The following is a 20,627-nucleotide window of genomic DNA, read 5'->3' as shown; positions in this document are numbered from 1 at the left end:
ACACACACACACACACATATATAGAACATAGAGAAGTTCTAGAATAAAAGCTTGAATGAGAAGAACACGCTTGATCTTTTGGTCACTGTCCTAGGAAAACAGCAAGTCGAGAAATAACAGTCTGCAAGATGTTGTGAAGTTGGGCAACTCACTTTTCCGCATTCTTTCATAGCAAATTACAGCTGGCAAAGTCTTTTAGATAGCAATTGCTTTCAATCTGGTCAACCAAAATGCCCAAACAACAAACCTTTAACACTAACCATTGATCTTGCTAATTGCATCTGCCACTATATCAGCTTCTTTTGTTCCCAGTCAGCCCTCTTCCAACACGATTCCAATTGCTAAATGGTCAGAACACACAGTGAAAGATTTAGTGTTTCATTGGCAATTTATATAACTGACTGCAACACTGTTGTAGTGAATCATGATTTATTTCTCTCCCATTGCAGCATATAACCATTTAAATGCAAGGGGAAAAAAAGCTAACACCTCTTTAAAGTTTAATATGCGACCATCTACCACTACATCCTATGAACTACAGCTAAAAGAGAGCAGATCAAATGAGTGATGTATTGCTTCCCCTTTTAATACTTATAACTTCCTGTACAACCCATCCATGAATTCTGTGCTCGCTCACTCTTCTTTATTTGCACGTGATTCAGAGGGAAGCCTGGTAGATATACATGAATGACATCTGTATCAGTCAGCAGATGGAACCCAAAATAAACGATTACAATGATGAATATTCGGGGTGGGAATCCAGTACTAAACGGCACGTGAGTGGATTTGGGGGTACCTAAAAACTCCCCAAATTATATGTAAAATTTCATATGTGAAAATATATTTGGGGAAATATCTCCCTAGGTTTCACTGGTTTCTCAAAGATTCTTGAAAAGATTAGAAATAATGGCTTAAGGAAACTTGACTTATTGTTGCAATAATGAAAAAGAATGATGACATGAATAAGCATGTGAACAATGAAACAGTATCACGGGATATCAAGTTTTATACCAAGGCTTAGAAGCAAAAAGAAAGAAACATGAGAAATGGTTGCTGCTATGGGCGATTCCATCCTAACCCTTAATATCTCAGAATGTGACTGTATTTGGAAATGGGGACATTAGAGAGATAATTTAGTTAAAATGAGGTCATATGAGTGTACCCTAATCCAATATGAGTGGTGTCCATATAAGAAGGGCAAATCTGAACACAGAGAGGTACTGAGGGAAGACATGGTAAAGACACAGGGAGAAAAGAGCCACCCGCCCACAAACCAAGGAGAGAGGTCTGGAAAAGATCCTTCCCTTAAAACCTCAGATGAAACCAATTCTGTTATTTTGACATTGGACTTATAATCTCCACGAATGAAAAAAAAAATGATTTCTGTTGTTAAAGGCACCCAGTCTGTGGCACTTTGTTATGGGAGCCCCAGCAAACTAATACAGTTGGTTTCAGCTATAACAGTGGATTAACAGATACGTTAAAAAGCAATAAAGACCAAGACATTCTTCTAGGGGTTAAAAACTTGAAAATACCAAGAATAAAAATGAAAATTGTCTTAAAGGACATGTGTACATAACATGAAGTCTGATGGTATACATCCTACTACTGCTATGTCTGCTATGGAATCCAGCCACTGAATACAAGGTTGAGGGGATGACCTGAGCAAAAATAACCTCAGAGGTTGTATAAATGGGTAAGAAAAAGGCAGAGAAATAATTATATTATACCTGTCCACACTGGCAGTTATCAAAAATTAATCCAGGCATTTGCTTCTGGCATTCTGAAGTAACTGGACAAGATGTGTACTAGAAATGCTTCTAGATATTGGGCAATGTACAGTTCATTCTCAGCTGCTAATAAAGACATACCCAACACTGGGTAATTTATAAAGGAAAGAGGTTTAATTGACTCACAGTTCAGCATGACTGAGGAGGCCTCAGGAAACTTACAACAATCACGGCAGAGGTGATGCAAACATGTCCCTCTTCACATAACAGCAGCAAGGAGGAGTGCCGAGCAAGAGAGGGGAAAGCCCTTTCTAAAACCATCAGAGCTTCTGAGAACTCACCATCACAAGAACGGCAGCATAGGATAACGGTCCCATGATTTAAGGTCCTCCCACTAGGTCCTTCCTACAACATGTGGAGATTATGGGAATTCCAATTCAAGATGAGATCTGGGTGGGGACCCAGCCAAACCATATCAGGCAACAAGCAGCAAAGGACTATGACGGGTGAGGGAAGGGAAGTAAGTGAAGAAAACTCCACATTTACTCTGGTTTTCTCTGAGAAGCATTTCCGGACAGCTGTGCAGGAGTGGATCAAACAATATAGTGGTGACACTGAGTTGAAAGGACAGAAATGAGGGATTGAGGCTATTGAAGGAGCTGGAATTTGTGGGGCAAGGTAGCAGGAAAGAAGGAGCTATGAAGAAAAAGAGGCCCAGAAAGCTGCACAGGAGTTCCCATGAATCTTTACCCAAATAATAATCGCCATGTTCAGGACAAGACTACCCAAGGCTGGGAAAGAAAAACAAAAACTACCAGGGAAAGACCAAGGAAGATATAAGCTTAACAATTACTGGAGTTTGCACATGACTAGAAATACTCACATTCTGATCAGCCAGAGATACTAAGGAGCCCTCTGGTCATAAGGTAGTAATCCCAGAACTCTTAAGAATAGGGTTAATCTAGCCTAGGAGTAAAGACTAATATGGACCAACTCTGACAGGCATTAAAAGCAAGCCTTGACAGAATCAAGCTAACCACAAATTAACTCGCACTAGAATGAAACTCAACAGATCGTAAAGACAAAAAAAATCATACAACCAAAAGTTTACTCTTCTTTATGTCTACGATACAGTAAAAACCAAAAAACAAACAAACAAAAAACTGGACATGCAGAGTAAAAGGAAAAAAGTGATTTACAAACAGAAAAATCAGTCAGTCTAAACAGAATCAGAAATTGCATTAACAGATAAAAATGTTAAAACAGCAATTTAAAATATGTGCAAAGATTTGAAGAAATATGTGAACATGATAAGAAAATAAATAGTATTTATTAATTGAGAAATGAAGTTATCAAAAAATCTATATGGATACACTTGAAAGTGAAAAATGCAACATCTGAAACAATAAATTTCACTGAATATGCTTATCAGGAGATTAGACACTACAGAACAACAACAACAAAAAATCACTAAGCTTAAAGATGGAGCAAAGAAACTTTCCAAGCTGAAGCCAAAAACGGAATGGGGGAAGATGCTGAGGAGGCGGGGAGGGAAACAAGATAAAAAGTTCTGCATAACTGACCTGTGGAAGGTATCGAGTGATCTAACGTAAGAGTAATGTGAGTTCTAGGAGAGGAGGGACAGATGGGAAATCAGTCAGTCAATCAATCAATTAAAAAAATGGCTGAAAATGACTAACCTACCAACCGATTAATCAAAAAATAATGGCTGAAAACAGCAGTTCCATATGTAACATATTCTTTATGTTATGTTAAACCCAATGATAAAGAGAAAATTTTAAGAGGCCAAAGGAAAGAGACACAGAGAACAATGTAAGAATGACACCAGAACAATGCAAACCAGAGACGAGAAAACACCCTTGAAGCAAGATAGAAGGAAAAAAATAAAAAAAACCTGTCAACCTAAAATTTCATATCCTGAAAAAAATTTCCTCCAAAAACTGAAAGCAAAATAAAAATATTTCAGATAAAGAAAAGCTAATTAATGACCAAAATGAACTGTATTACAAAAAATATAAAAGAAAATATTTCAGGATAAGGTAAATGATACTAGATTGAAGCACCTATCCACATCAAGGAAAGAAGAGTGTCAGAAATGGTAAATACAGAAGTGGCAGTCAGCGTAAAAGACTTTTTTTCTCCTCCCTAAAGTTATTTAAGAAAACTAACTTAAGAAAAAAAAATATTATTATGAGGGGTTATAACATATCAACCAATTTCACCTAACATTTATGGAACACTGGTGGGGCATATAAAATTTTTAAGTCCGCATATAAAATTCACCAAATAGAGAATACACAGGGCCATAAAACAAGTCAACGAACTGTAAAGGATTAGAATTATATAAATTATGAATTTTGATCAGGGCATAATTTAAATTAGTAATCAGCAACAAAATGTTTCAGACATCTCCAAATACTTGAAAACATATTCTCAATTTCTAAATAATAAGCCAAAGGTCTTATAAAAGAAAGTATTTTAAACTGAATGATAATGAAATTACAGAACACGCAAGATGTTGCTAAAACAATAGAGAAAAATTTATAACTTGAAATGCTTATATTAAAAAGGAAGAAAAACTGAAAATCAATCACGTAAGCTTTCACCTAAACAAGCTAGAAAATTCAGAGCCAATTACACTCAGAATGAAAATTTAAAAAAGCAAATCAATGAAATAGCAAACAAAGAATAAAATAACTAAATGAAACTACAACTGGTTCTGGACAGATAATCAAAGAGGGGAAAAATGAAAAACACAAATTAACAGTAGTACAAATAAAAATGGAGACAACACAGACTAACTCAGAAGAAATGCACTTTCTAAAAAACTTTTTTTTTTCTAACTGGTGTGAGATGGTATCTCATTGTGGTTTTGATCTGCAAGAATTGACCATTTTTAAGACATGAAAATTACCAAAAGACACTAGAGGAAATAGAAAATCTGAAGAGCCTTTTATCAAAAAACTGAACTCATAATTCAAAACTTTCCCACAAAGAAAACTGAAGACAAAGATGGTATCAATAATGAATTCTTTCAAACATTCAAACAAGAAAAATTATAAAATTTTACTCATGAAACAAAAACTATACAAAGATACTACAAGACAAAAAGAAAAATTCAGATTAATATCCCTGATGAATAAAGTGGAAAAATTTCAAGTAAAATGCTAGCAAATGAAATCCAGAAATATATAAAAAGGAAGATGTACAAAATAAAAGCCACATAGAGGTAGAAAAGGCACTGGCAAAATTCAACATTTCATGATAAATCACTCTGCATACAAAAAAATAGACAGGCATTTCTAAAATCTGACAATGGTTATAGAAAAAAAGTCTTGCAAATAACACAATATTCTATGCTAAAAGACTGGATGCTTTCCCCTTACAATTAAAAATAAGACAAGGATGTCTGCTCTTGTCACCTATATTCCACATTGTACTAGAGGTTGTAGCCAAAGTTTAGCCAAGAAAATAAAATAAAAGCATCCAGCTTGTAAAGGAAGAGATAAAATAGCTCTAATAAAGAGAAAATTCTAAGGAATCCACTAAGAAACAATTAGAACTAATAGCTGAAATCATAAGGTTGCAAAATACAAAATCAATACAAATATCCACTGTATTCCTACAAACTAGCAACAAACAACCCAAAAGTAAAATTAAGAAAATAATTTCACTTACAATAGCATCAAAAATAATAAAATGTTTAGGAAGAAATTTAGCAAAAGTATAAAACTCTGAAGTAAAAAACTCTGAAATCTATAAAACACTGTTGAAAGAAATTGAAGATCTAAATAAATGCATAAACATCTCATGTTCATGGATCTGAAGAGTTAATAGTGTTGAGATTACTATAATCCCTGAAATAATCCAAAATTTCACTACAATCTCTACCAAAATACAAGTTGGTTTCTTTGTATAAATTAACAAACTGATTCTAAAAGTCATATGGAAATATGAAATTTACAGGCCTCAAAATAGTTAAAACCATCTTGAAAAAGAGTAACAAAGTTGAAAATAACCTGCCCCAATTTAAAAACTTACTACAAAGCAACAGTACTAAAGACAGTGTGGTACTGGCATAAGGATAGACATATAAATAAATGAAATACCATTGAGAGTACAAAAATAAAACTATCTGCTGTCAATTGGTTGTTGACAAGAATGACAAGATCATTTGATAAAAAGAGAACAGTCTTTTCTACACATGGTGCTGGAACCATAGAACAGCCACATGCAAAAGAATAAAACTAAATCCTTATCTCACATCACAGAGAAAAATTAACTCAAAATGAATCAAAGATATAAATCTGAGAGTCAAACTATAAAACTCTCAGGGCTAGGAGAGATGGAGGAACTGGAGAGAGAAAAGGATATGGTGTTTCATTTTGAGGTAATGAACAACATTCTGAGGTTGTGGCGGTGGTTTCACAATTCTGAACATACTAAAAAGCACGGAATTGTACACTTAGAATGTGTGAATTGTATGGTGTGAGCTCCAAAACTATTCAGGTGAAAATTCCCAGGACAAAGCAAAGGTCATGAAGAAGTGAGAGGTGGCTATTGATGGCAGCTCATGAGGTGCTGAGGGGGTAAGTAGCATGGAAAACATGGGTGCCAGATGGGCCTTAAATATTCCTAGGGAACACTAAAAAATTTTAATTGACAAGGGCATACAATCCACTTGGTAATTTTGTAAGATCACCTTGACTATGGGATGAAGAACGGATTGTAAAGGAAGGTAGGATGCAGGAAACCAGTTGGGAGGTTATTCTGGCAACCCAGGTGAGAGATGATGGTGGCTTAAACCAGTGTCTTAGGGAAGCTCACATTCTAGCAGCCATTCTGAAATTTTTAACTATTTGTTTAGCTGCTTCTTTCTTTCAAAGGTTTTCTTCATGAATATAAGAATTATATATATTTCATTTACCAGTGCTCTCCAAACTTAACCAATTACAGAAATATAATGTATATGGGGCTGGAAGTTGGAATCTGACATTGTAAGATGGATTTGACAGGGGCTGTCCAAGGAGAAGAGCTGTGATTTTTAAACAGCAAATATAAAAGGCAATAGAGAGAGTACTGAGCGTGTTAAAATCACTCTACGTATGTGAAAAAATGAGCATAAGCTTATTTACTAATATTAGAACGCTATCACCTAAAACTTAACAGAAGTATATAAATGGTACAATTAGATGCTTTTGTGTAACAAGGTAGTTAACTTAAGGAATTAATACACAGTTTTTCTGGAAAGGTCTAAATAAACATAAATAAGAAAGACCGATCCATGATGTCATGATAAGGCCTAGATTTCTGGTGGCGACAACAAGAGGGACAACCATCACCCACTTCACTCCTTTCAAACTCCCACTGCACTCTGAAAGAAATTCTCACACTCACCCACACATGCAATACCATTTGGGTCTGACTCACTATAACCTTTTTTTCCTTTCTTTCAACATAGGAATACTATAATATATAGGAGCTGCCTTAAAGGAAGAGGCTACAAAAATGTAAGATATTATATATGTATTCAGGTGATAACAACTGTATTTACAGACATGCCTCTGAAATTTAAAAAAAAAAAAAAAAATTAAATTCAGAACCTTAGCACTGCTGGCATTTCTCCCAGGGCAAAAATACATTTAGCATCCTATTAAATCAAAGGGAGTTCACTGCACACAGTGGCAAGCTTTTCCAGCTGGTGCTAACACAGACTGATGCACACGTTCAATCACGCTGAACCTGACGTTGGGCTTCCTGAAATTTACACTGCAAAACGGAAACGCTTTATGTGCTGCAACTTCCCACCCCCTTTCAGCCAATAACTCACCAGGTAGAAATATAATTCACTTAGCATTTTAAAAATCCATGCTGAAAACATTTTCTGGGGCTAAAGATTTCACTGAAATAGAAGATATAAAATGGAACTTGTTAAAAAATATCATGTAGGAGATTGACAGGAGTCATTTTTGATTATCGGCTAAGGCCATGGGAATCAAAGGATATGATACGATTTTTTGTGAAGTACGGCAAAAGAAACATTAACACAGAAATAAAATGTAAGAGCATGCCATAAAATCCAAGTCGAGATTCAAAGTTGGGTACAAATATTCTATTCCCAATGTTTTATTCTTGAAATAAAATTAAGGCATATATTTGGAAGCACAGCAATCTGTCATCTAATAATAAATTATGCCTTTTTATTGGCTCAGTTTTGACATATTGACGGGTATACTATTGGGAGGAATGCTTACTTTTGAATTAGAAAGACCCGAACTAAAAACTGGATTCCGTCCATAATAAGCCCTGTCAATAATGCGGCCTTAGGCAAGTCACGATCCCCCTTGGTTCCATAATCTTCAAAAAGAAGCCAGGGAGCTCTCCTTGTCTACATCATAGAACTGAGATTAAGTGCATTAAACTATTCTGCAAATTACGATATTCTGCATAAAAACTAAGATATGTAATTCTATCTAGCTTAAAACTAATCTAAAAAATGTTAGTTATCAATTAACAAATTCAATCATATATATAGATATAAAAAAACTATATATATATATATATATATAAATATAAATAAAGTGGTACAGTTTATAATTCCATCAAGAACGTCTTTGTCACTTAACTGCCCTATCTATTAAGCTAGATCTTCTTTTCACAATAACAGGATTTAGGCAGAGAAAACCAATTCTGATAACAATACAAAACTGCCTTGAGTTAGGGCAGGTAATTACCCCAAATTGGAAATCCAGTCTAAAAAAAAGTAACTTTCTTATTATGTACTTGGAGTCTGCTTATTCTAGACATAGTTAATAACGACATTACAGCTTTTTTCAAGGAACGAGTTAAAAGATTTAGCCAGGTGGGTGGTTCATTCCTGTAATCCCAACATTTTGGGAGGCCAAGGTGGAAGGACTGCCTGAGCTTAGGGGTTCAAGACCAGCCTGGGCAACATAAAGAGACTCCATCTCTACAAAAAACTAAAAAATTAGCCAGGCATGGTGATGCATGCCTGTGGTCCCAGCTAATTGCAAGGCTGAGGTGCAAGGATCGCTTGGGCAGAGAAGGTCAAGGCTCTAGTGAGCCACGATCATGCCACTACATGCCAGTCTGGGTGGCACAGAGCAAGACTCCGTCTCCCCCCCCAAAAAAAAAAAAAAGAGATTTCAAATGATAACTAAACTACTTTGCCCAACTCCAGAAGAGACTTCCTTTTCTATAATGCTTTTAATTTATAATAATAAAGATTTAGAAAGATAGATTTACATAGTGTATTTTAAACATGAAATAAATTACTAATATGTAGACAAGTGACAAAAGCATTATAGTGTAGGCACACAACTGATGTTAAAAAATGAAGCCATTGGTTCAGAACAGTGGTTGTTATGAATTCTGGGAGAAGAAAAAAAATCCCCAATGAAATAAGCACTGTCCCTAAAGGTAAATTAAGACAGTGAGAAATTAAACAATTAGAAAATAATGTCACTTGCAGAGCGGTAGTTTAAGATCTTAACATGGATAAAGAAGCGAGTCCAATCAGTCCAACTGCTATAAATAAAGTATCCAACTCTTTTTCTTTTTTTTTTTTTTTTTTTTTTTTTTGAGACAGAGCCTCACTTTGTCCCCTAGGCTGGAGTGCAATGGCATGGCCTTGGCTCACTGCAACCTCTGCCTCCCACGTTCAAGCAATTCTCCTGCCTCAGTGGGACTATAGGCATGTGCCACCACACCCAGCTATTTTTGTATTTTTAGTAGAGTCGGGGTTTCACTATGTTGGCCAGGCTGGGCTCAAACTCGTGACCTTGTGAATCACCCACCTCGGCCTCTCAAAGTGCTGGGATTACAGGCATGAGTCACCACGTCCAGCCAAGTATCCAGCTCTTACTAGGAACAACTTAATTATCACACAAATGATGTCAAAAAGAAAGAAGTGAACTAATGGGCAAATGAGTGAATTGAACCACCTATGGTCCAATCAAAAAGCCAATCACAGAGCTTTTTAGGTAGAAGAACCACTGCTGCTCCCGGCCTCAATATAAAACTCACAAGAAAGGCACAGACTCGGAAAATCACTTGTTATTACATTATTAGGATGGGTGGACTGAGCCATACTCTTCTTGCTATGTCTTTTGTCCACCCTGAGTACTGGCCATGCAGAAGCCCTTCATCTGAGCTCCTCCCTCTTGTCCCTTCTTTTCCCTTGCTTTTCTCTTCTGACCCTTTGTATGTGCCTCAATTTTCACACAGGAGGATAATTCCAAGCCTTTCTTTTATCCACAGGATACACTGCCCAATCCCACTGTGCGAGGTGAGACTTTGGCTCTGGATCCACTCTGCTGTTTCTTTCTCACTAGGCACTCGGTAACTAACTGCCTCTTCCCTGTCAAAAGGATGGGGCTGGGGTGACCTCTCTGCTTCTACTATTTCAGAAGAGCCCATGTTTCAGAAAGCTGGTCTCTAAATAGTCAAAGTTTAATAGCAAAAAAATCCACTGTGCACATATATGCGTGTGTGTGTGTGTTCATCTACCTAACATTCACTGAGCTGTACTCATTCCTGAATCAAGGCTAAATTCTTTAAGCAGATTATCCTGTTAATCATCACAAAGACACCATGAGGTGAGGGCTGTTATTACCCTAATTTTACATGAGGCACAGAAGGAAGGTAAAATAACATATCTGTATTAGTCCATTTTCATGCTGCTGATAAAGACATACCTGAGACTGGGCAATTTATAAAAGAAGTTTAATGGACTCACAGTTCCACATGACTGGGGAGGCCTCACAATCATGGTGGAAGGCAAGGGGGAGCAAAGTCACATCTTACATGGATGGCAGCAGGCAAAGGGAGAGAGCTTGTGCAGGGAGACGCCATTTTTAAAACCATCAGATCTCGTGGGACCCATTTACTATCACAAGAACAGTGAGGGAAAGACCCACCCCCATGATTCAATCATCTCCCACCAGGTCCCTCCCACAACACGAGGGAATTATAGGAGCTACAAGATGAGATTGGGGTGGAGACATAGGGCCAAACCATATCAATATCTGAAGGTCACAGACCAAGGCAATGGGGGAGTCAGGTTTGAACCCAAGCCTAGTGATGAAGAGTCCAGCACTTAACCTCAATCCTCTACTGTTTACATTTTTAAAATGTTTTAACCCTCTGGATAAAATAACTGTGAACCAGTTGACAGAGTGACAATAATAGAAGAGAAAATAAATGAGGCACTGATAATCAGGGACTTAATTGACCAAACAAAGAATACTGGATTTCCTTCAAGCCTGCCTCAGTAAACAAAGTTATTTTTCTTTAGCTTCTCAACGTCCACAGGAAAAGGATTAAGAGATATGACAACAGAGATTTTGGACTGCACTCATTGTTAATTCTGTTCATTCTGGAAAACGTAACTGGGAAGAAATTCTCAATTCATAACATCCTTTACTTTCTGAAGGGGATTAATATTCATTTCCACTCTTCACAAGCGTGCTAGAAAATACTGTGCTTCTCATAGATACCATAGTAAAATGTGCTATCAATTATCGGCACCTATAGTGGGGCACTAGGCTTGCCAGCACCAGGTGTGTGCAGCATTGCAGACACACATCCCACAGGCTGCTTTGAATTGGTGCAAATAAGATTTTGGTAACCTTCGTTTCGTTAACAAATCAAAACAATAACAAAACAATGCTCGGCATGCAACAAAACACAATCTCATTTTCTTCTCTTCTCTAAAAACAAATTTATTTGAGTGACAAATGCAGAAGAAGAGGTCCCATTATTGCCTAGAAGCCAAGAAATCAGAAATGACTCCAATTCAGAACAAGTTGCTAAAACCATAGAATGCTTAGGAAAGAGAATTACAGGAAACACAGAATCCAGATCTTCAGCTCACATGACAATGGTCTCATTGACGGGTGAGAAAATGCAGAACTGGGACAGAAAACTGCTGGCAAAAACAAACTATCATTAGAGTGAACCGGCAACCAAAAATGGGAAAAAATTTTTGCAACCTACCCATCTGACAAAGGGCTGATACCCAGGATCTACAAAGAACTTAAACAAATTTACAAGAAAAAAAACAACCCCATCAAAAAGTGGGGAAAGGATATGAACAGACACTTCTCAAAAGAAGACATTTATGCCAGCCAACAAACATATGAAAAATGCTCATCATCACTGGTCATTAGAGAAATGCAAATCAAAACCACACTGAAATACCATCTCATGTCAGTTAGAATGGCAATCATTAAAAAACCAGGAGACAACAGATGCTGGAGAGGATGTGGAGAAACAGGAATGCTTTTGCATTGTTGGTGGGAGTGTAGATTGGTTCAATCACTGTGGAAGACAGTGTGGCGATTCCTCAAGGATCTAGAACTAGAAATTCCATTTGACCCAGCAATCCCATTACTGGGTATATACCCAAAGGATTATAAATCATTCTATTATAAAGGCACATGCACACATATGTTTATTGTGGCACTGTACACAATACCAAAGACGTGGAACCAACCCAAATGTCCATCAATCATAGGCTGCATAAAGAAAATGGAATATAAATACATATACACCATGGAATACTATGCAGCCATAAAAAAGGATGAGTTCATGTCTTTTGCAGGGACATGGATGAAGCTGCACACCATCATTCTCAACAAACTGACACAATAGAAAACCAAACACCACATGTTCTTACTCATAAGTGGGTGTTGAACAAGAGAACACATGGACACATGGAGAGGAACATCACACACCAGGGCCTGTCGGGGGGTGGAGGACTAGGGGAGAGATAGCAGCAGGTGGGGGGATTGTGGAGGGATAGCATTAGAAGAAATACCTAATGTAGATGACGGGGGATGTATGCAGCAAACCACCATGGCACGTGTATACCTATGTAACAAACCTGCATGATATGCACATGTACCCCAGAACTTAAAGTACAATTAAAAAAAAAGAAAGAAAGAAAATAAAGGAAACTGCTGGTAAACCTCAGGTGATGCCGCCAGCTCCTAAATCACCTGTTTTTTTTTTCTGGGGCTGTTGGGCTATTCTGAGGACTGGTCAAGGTATGTATTGAATTTCCTTTCTTCACTGCCAATGCAGGTCTTTTATCACCTCAATTAATTCTTCCAGGAAATAATATATAAAGGAACAAAAAAGGGTGAAAGTTCAGTTAGTCACATGGCTGGCTGCTTTTCAGGAGACTGGATGCTGGCTGAAAATTCTGGCCAAAAAGAGGCTTCTGCATTCAGGCAGCTCCGGAGGACACTTCAGTTACGCGCATTCCACTGTCCTGCCCTGGCAGAGTTAACTGCAGATGTCAGGAAAAAGAGAGTAACCCCCATCTGCCTCATAAGAGAACCCTTTTCCTATGAAGCAAAAACGCACCACACAGCTCCAGCAACGGGGAGCCATTGTGGTGCCAACCGAGGGTGTCTCAGTCCCCGACTGGCCACAGATGTCTGCCTGGGAGTCAGCTCAACCCATAAACACCCTCAATCCTTCTGGCTTCAGTGTTCAGGAACCACAGGGCTTCACGGCTCAATCTTTCACTCTCTGCAGTCATATCCAAGGGATCTCATCCGATTAGTACCACTAAATGTATGCTGATAATGTCCCAAATTATACATGCAACCTAGATATCTCTTCTGGACCGTGGATTATTACATCCCATTGCTTTTCAATGAGATACCCCAAAGGCACCTCAAACTTCTGAAACTCAGCTCAGGACGACCTCCTCTCCTCAATCCCTCTCCTACTCTTGCTTTAATCTTTCCCAGCCTTCCAGTTGCTTAGACCAAAACCTCACAGTTAACCTTAACTCTCTCAACCCTCATCTAAACTGTCACAATTCCTGTTAGTTAGGCCTTTGAAACAGATCTGGTATCAGACTGTTACTTGTACCGCTACCATTGCTATTTGATGAAGCCAGAATCTACTCCCACCAGAATTACTACGATAGTCTCCTCTCTCTCGGACTCCGCTTCCACTTTGCCCTCTGTCCTCCAGTCTCTTATCAACACAGCAGCCAAAGAACCAGGGGCTCATGCCTGTAATCCCAGTGCTTCAGGAGGCAGGAGGATTGCTTAAGCCTGGGAGATGGAAGCTGAGTGAGCTATGATTGCACCACTGCACTCCAGCCTGGGTGATCACATGAGACTCTGTGTCTGAATAAGAAAGTCAGTTCATGCTATGCCTTGGCTCAAAATCCTTCAGTGTCTTCCCATTTCTAGCAGTTTCCTTTTGCTGAAGCAGTGGCTAAAAACAACAGAAATCTCGCTCTCACTGTTCTAGAGTGCACAAGTCCACAAACAGGATTTTATGGAGCTACAACTGAGGTGCCAATAGGGCTGCATTCCTTCTGGAGGATTCAGGGTTGGGGGGTTGGAATCCGGCTACGCGCCTTTCCGGTTTTTGGAGGCTGCCTATACTTCTCGGCTTGTGGCCCCTTCCACGAGTGACTCCAGCCTCTTGCTCCTGTTACCACGTCTTTTACTCCTACCTCTGGCCCTCCTTCCTGCTAGGATTATACTGGGCTCACCTGGGCAATCCAGGATAATCTCCCCATTTCAAGATTCCAAAGCCCACAGGCAAAGTCTCTTTCGTGACATAAGGTAACAAGTTTTCATATTCTGGTGATTAAGATGGGAGCATCTAGGGCGGTGCCCATGTCACAGGGTAAAAGTCCAAGTTCTGACAATGTCCTACTAGTTCCCACTTCCTACCTAAGCTCATTGCTTACAACTCTCTCCCCTTCACTCACTCTGATCCAGCTACACTGGCCTTGCTCTTCCTCAACACGGGCCCACCCAGGACCTTAGCACTTACTGTTCTCTCCATGAGGAGAGCACCCTTCTTCCTTTAAGTCTCTGCATAAAGGGCACCACCCTTGAGTGAAGGTTTCTGACATTACCCCTTCCCCAGCTGGGCACTCCCTTCCATGCTCAATATTTTCCCAGAGCTCCTAATACCACTTCTCTGTCATTCATAGTCTTGCTCTCTCTCTCTCTCTCTCTCTCTCTCTTCTGTCTTCTCCCACTAGAATATCAATAACAGGTGTTCTTGTCATAATCCCTAGCAAATACCAGGGGCTCAACAAACAGTTGCAGAATAAGTGAATCTTACTTTACTTGGACTCAAAGATCTGCCCTAAAGTAGGAACTTAACCTGAATGATAAATGAATGAATGAGAGACTCAACTTCCATCTCCTTTTTTATAGGTATATAGACGAATATGAAAGTAAGTGCTTTACTACTTAGGAACCTGACACAGCAGTTTAAGTAGCTTATTCAAGGCCACACAACAAAGGAAAAGTAAACAATCACATATTAAAACTCCAGCCAAGCCCCTGACTTTATTTTGCTATGTCCCTGCATGTTCTCAGACCTGACAAATTGGAACTCATCTGGATTCTCCTGCTTGGCTGAAATACCAGTACAAACAAGGTTACAAGTTAATAAACTCTGGATTTATTATGAGAGGAAATTTCACAGAAGTATCTAAAGCATTTGTGTATTCAGATACGTAAGAAATTAACATACAGGGAGGGATCCTCATCCGCATTTTTAAACGCCTCCAGAAGCAAACCTGCAGCATAAGTTTCGAGTGCATCGTCAACACCCAGCACCGCCCAACAGCCAGCCCGAGCAGTATCCAGATGGTCACCTCAGGTGTTGGGGACACAAAGAAACAAAAGACGTTCCCATCATGGGGCACATTTACTGAGGGCAGAGACACGGGGAAAATGCAACTGGCTTGGAATGGGACAGCAATTTGTCTTACAGAGGCCACCTCAGCTGCATTTCAGAAAGCGTTACGCAAGCCTTGCTCACACACCGGCAAAGCCCACTCAAACTCACCATTCCGCAACATCCCTCCGCCTGCCATTTCCAGAGGGTGTGCCAGGGTTGTGTTTTGTTCAAACTTGAAAACTGCATTTCTAGGAATCATCTTACCAGTGTATGGGTGGGAAAGAGGACCTCGCTGTGATCAGGAAGCCAGGGATCCCTCAGAGGAGGGACCACCAGATTCAAACCTCACCTCTGTGACTCACTCACTGTGTCCCCACAGACATGTCACCAACCAACCCTCTCTACCCCTCAATGTCCTTTCCTCACCCCTATAAAGTCCGCTTTTAATTCTTATGATAATTATAGGCGATATTGCAGCAAACACACTTATCACAGTGCCATGCCATTCAAGGCCTTATTACATACTGCCTATTATTATAATAGCTGTTACTAGAATAATATTAACTTAAAAAAAGTCATCATTCAAAAATAAATAGTACATTTGTTTTAATCTTGAGTTTAGCTTGTGACAGTGACTTCTATAGGTTTATCATTTACTTACAACTAAGCGCTTGTCTATAATCAGGAAAAACTGCTACCAGAAAAATGTTAAGAGTAAGATTTTCTACATATGGCTGGCAAAAATAAAGTCATTTAAAGCCTTCCCCCTCAATTCTATACCTGAATAAAAATATACATGATTTGTTAATGAAAAGCTTAACAGAAATGCTGAACAAATATGCCCTCATGTAGTATTTAAGTAAGATAAGCAAAATGAGTAAGATTTTAAAATATATACACAGGCATGTGTAGGTTCAACTCGGCATTTTTGTGGCAAATTACCATCTGATAAAATAATTGTTTAATCTAATATCCTACGTTGCCTCACCGCTTGAAAAATGAAACAAGATCAAATGACATCAAAACACACATTTATTTTTCTGTTTCTACTAACCATGCTAATCAAGGACACATGTCAGAGGCACTGAGTTTTACACCAAGTTACACAAGAATTCACCTCACACACAGAGATCCTGATTTAGTGGGTTGGGGAGGAGGCTATTTGACTCCTGCAGAAGCTCCCCAACTATTACTAATGCTGACATCTGTGGTTTTTAACCACTGTATGAGATCTTTTTTTCTTTTTCCTTTTTGATAACGTCTTGTTCTGTCCCCCAGGCTGGAGTACAGCGGCACGATCACGGCTCACTGCAGCTTTGACCTCCCAGGCTCAGGTGATCCTCCCATCTCAACCTCCTGAGTAGCTGGGAACAGGAATGCACCACCATGCCCAGCTCAGTTTTTGTACTTTTTGTACAGATGGGGTTTCACCACGTTGACCAGGCTGGGCTCAAACTCCTGGGCTCAAGTGATTCACCCACTTTGGGCTCCCAAGGTGCTGGGATGACAAGTGTGAGCCACCGCGCCCAGAGCAAGATCTCTCCTTTGACAACAAGTTTTTGCCTTGAAAATGTTTGCAAAAAGCGTTTCTTGAATCTGTCATTCTGCTCCCAGAGCAATGCTTGACTAACTTGCAACTCAATAAAGAGAAATGTTGAGTTGCTCCTCAGCCCTTAAAAAAATCATTAAATATCCTCTGGTCTTTTAATGCTAACAAGAGAGCTAAGGGAAATGGGATAAGAGGGGGTGGGGCTTTCCATTTGTTCCATGAAATCACGTGACTGCCTTCCCTTTAGACTAATATGGCTGCAGAATCCTCAGTGCTGATGGGCGTGTTCTGTATCTCTGTCTTCCTATGCGTAACCATTAGCCACATCAGTCGGCTGGTAACTTTCCTAACATCCTGCCATCTAAGGTCCTTGCTTCATTCATTCATTCAGTCAATGTTTTCTGAGCACCTAATGCACTCTAGGGAACAAAGGCAAAGACGCCCCTGCCCTTCTGGTGCTTGCATTCTAATTCCTAACAAATGGCCTCTTCCAACTGCCAGACTTGTTTAAAGAACTGCTTCCTGGCTGGGTGCGGTGGCTCAAGCCTGTAATCCCAGCACTTTCAGAGGCCTAGGCAGGCGCATCACCTGAGGTCATGAGTTTGAGACCAGCCTGACCAACATGAGAAACCCCGTCTCTACTAAAAATACAAAATTAGCCAGGCCTGGTGGTGAATGCCTGTAATCCCGGCTACTCAGAAGGCTGAGGCAGACAGCCGCTTGAACCCAGGAGGTGGACATTGTCCTGGGCTGAGATGGCACCACTGCACTCCCGCCTGGGCAACAAAAGCAAAATTCCATCTCAAAAAAAAAAAAAAAAATGAAGAACTGCTTCCTCAATGTGTTTCTTAAAAATGATGGTACTTTGGAGCAGAAAAGCAAATCACCAGTTTGAGAAAACAATGTGATTCAAAGGATTGAAGAAATTAGAGGCTTTAGAGGGTCTGCACGAGAAAAGGGAACTTCTGAACCTTTTGCAGTGAAATGAAGCAGCAGCAGCAGAATCACTGGCTTGGAGGTTATTTCTGGTGAGGAAATAACCTCCAGAGTATAACCCACTCTGGAAACAGGAATGACCTGGCAGAGGATTAGGATTCAGCAGCCAGGAGTAGGACCAAGGAACTCCCAGCAAGAACATATTTAACAACTGCTACTACAGATGGGATCAGGAGAGAGGCAAATTTACAAATGGCAGAGATATTAACACCTTCAAGTAGCCGTAACAACTACTTTAACTATTTGGTAAAAGTTTTCTAGGTCAGTAAAAAATTAAGGGGTTAAAAAGTAAAAGTGATGCTTAGATAAAGTTATTAATAACCAACCAAGACCCGGAAAGCTTACCCAGTTAGTCAATGAGGAGCTATGCACAGATAAGACTCTTACTACTAATCCCATGCTTTTTCCACTACCTCACGCAGGGAGCTGAGCGGGGTCATCTTTCATCAGCAGTTTCTAAGACACGGGACACTACAGCTGCAGAACACAGCATCGGGGAAGGTCAAACCTATAACCGCTGCACTCTGGTCAATGACAAATGGTTCTCAAACGATCAGAACTGGGTGCCTAGGTGGACAGTAGTTGCCAAGAAGAGGAGAGAGGCTGTTCAGAACTGCTACATTAGGATAACTGTTATTCATGAAACCCAGAACTAAGTTCATTCATCAGCAACCTTACCTAGTTCTGGGGGCAGAACGGTGAGGCGGTTCCCCTGAATGTGGAGCTCTTTAAGCTGGGTAAGCTCCCCGATTTCCTTAGGCAGCGAGATCAGGTCGTTATCCCTAAGGCTGAGCTAAACAGAAGAAAACAAGGAGTGGTCAACACATTTTCACATTAAAAGGTGCTCCACAGAAACTCACATCCTCTTCCATGTCCTCTCTTTCATGAAAGCGCAATCCTTTCCATCTATTTACAAGTGTCGGTGGAGAAACAAGAAACACTATCAGGGGTAGTGGTTTATTCCCGCAAAACAAACCTTACTCTGGCTCAAATTGACTTGATTCTACCCCTACAAGGCTGCAGCAGTGAATTGATTTTCTAAGAATTTAGATAAATTACTTACTATCTGCAACTTTGTGAGCTTCCCGATGTCTGGCGGCAGGATTTCAAAATCGTTGTCACTTAGATAGAGTGCACGCAGGGTGGCTGCAAATTAAACAGCAATATATAAACAGGGTGGCATGGAACCCAACCATTTGAGGTCTGATCAATAAGAGGGAGTCAGCTTTGATTAATAACCCTGGCTTGGTGAAAAGCCTTTGACATACCTAGGGCTCCCAATAATAACAAGCAGGTCACACTTAGATTTACTGGCTTATTGTGTAGCCGGTGTGTCCAGGAAAACATCTATATCCAAGAGGACTGATGCAATTAACAACTGTGGGCACTCGCATTTTGGGGCAAAGAGTTTCACCGCATTTTCAGAGAAGACTGCTATTTTTTCTCATAGATTACTTTTGATTCCCATTTATTTCTCCCTGTGCAGCCCAAGTAAAACAAAGGCAACTACTGTACCACTTTTACGGATCCCTATGGCAAGAAGGTTCTTTCAAGTGAATACAACTATGTTAAAATAGACCTTTTCCTACGTAACCAGCACTGTGTTAAAAATTAATGAAAGGCTTTCTGGTGATGGAGGCTATCACTGCAGCTCATCAATTCCATAATCTGACTAATTATTACTACTTGTTTTTACAGCCTTAAGGACAAAAATAAATGAAGACAAAGGGGCTAAAATGATGACATGAAGTTAACAGAGTAAATCCTAACTTAAACAGAAGAGCAGCAGTCAGAAATTTGTTCACAATTATTACACAATGATATTGATTCCAAACTACGGAAGGCTAAAATTCTAAAGCATCTCAACCAAGAAAGCTGAGTATGTTTTGTTTACCTGTATTTATTTATTTTTTAGAGACAGAGTCTCACTCTGTCACCTAGGCTGGAGTGCAGTGGGTCACTGCAGCTTTGAACGTCTGGCCTCAGGCAATCTTCCTACCTCAGCCTCCCAAGCAGCTAAGATTACAGGCAGAAGCTACTATGCCTGGCTAATTGTTTAAGTTTTATTTCTAGAGACAGGGTCTATGTTGCCCAGGCTGGTCTTAAGCTCCTAACCTCAAGTGATCTTTGTAGGTCAGACTCCCAAGAACTGGATGTTAATATAACATAATAAAAACAGTTGATCCACCGCCCAAGAAAATATTTTATAGTTGGTTTCACGCACTTGAGAAAGTCATAGGTAATGTACATAAGGTAAAAAGTAAATTTTAGAGACCAGCTCAGAAAACTCAGATTTTTTGAATGCCATATAAGTTACTATTAGAAGAAACAGAACACTCATTTAAGCGAAGCAAACCTTTCCTGAAATATTACATGTGGTCCCAGAAGAAATCTTTGTTTTTTAATTTTCAAAAACATCTTCAGCGAGAAATTTGTTTGCATATAAAACAATAAAATGTGTTCACCTGTGGCCAATAATTTCTTAGTGCCTGTGTGCTGGATAAATAGGTCAATAAGAGTACTTTTTTTTTTTTTTTTTAGACGGAGTTTTTGCTCTTGTTACCCAGGCTGGAGTGCAATGGCGCAATCTCGGCTCACCGCAACCTCTGCCTCCTGGGTTCAGGCAATTCTCCTGC

At 39.4% G+C, this 20,627-nt stretch overlaps 1 protein-coding gene across 3 annotated transcripts in view; it reads right to left on the bottom strand.

Annotated features, from left to right (window-relative positions):
- The window catches only part of RSU1 (Ras suppressor protein 1), a 225,802-nt gene that overhangs the window by 143,677 nt on the left and 61,498 nt on the right, over positions 1-20,627 (bottom strand). For all 3 annotated transcript variants that reach the window (XM_032244142.1, XM_032244144.1, XM_032244143.1), the window contains 2 exons: positions 19,055-19,137; positions 18,670-18,784 (listed from right to left, as the gene is read on the bottom strand). In XM_032244142.1, coding sequence (XP_032100033.1) covers positions 18,670-18,784; positions 19,055-19,137 — 198 coding nt within the window. The remainder of the gene's footprint in view (positions 1-18,669; positions 18,785-19,054; positions 19,138-20,627) is intronic.

Source organism: Sapajus apella, unplaced genomic scaffold (genome assembly GCF_009761245.1).
Source record: "Sapajus apella isolate SASKATOON/1434 unplaced genomic scaffold, GSC_monkey_1.0 scaffold53, whole genome shotgun sequence".
Taxonomy (NCBI): Eukaryota; Metazoa; Chordata; class Mammalia; order Primates; family Cebidae; genus Sapajus; species Sapajus apella.
Note: the sequence above shows the minus strand (reverse complement) of the source record. Positions and strands in the feature narration are given on the sequence as shown.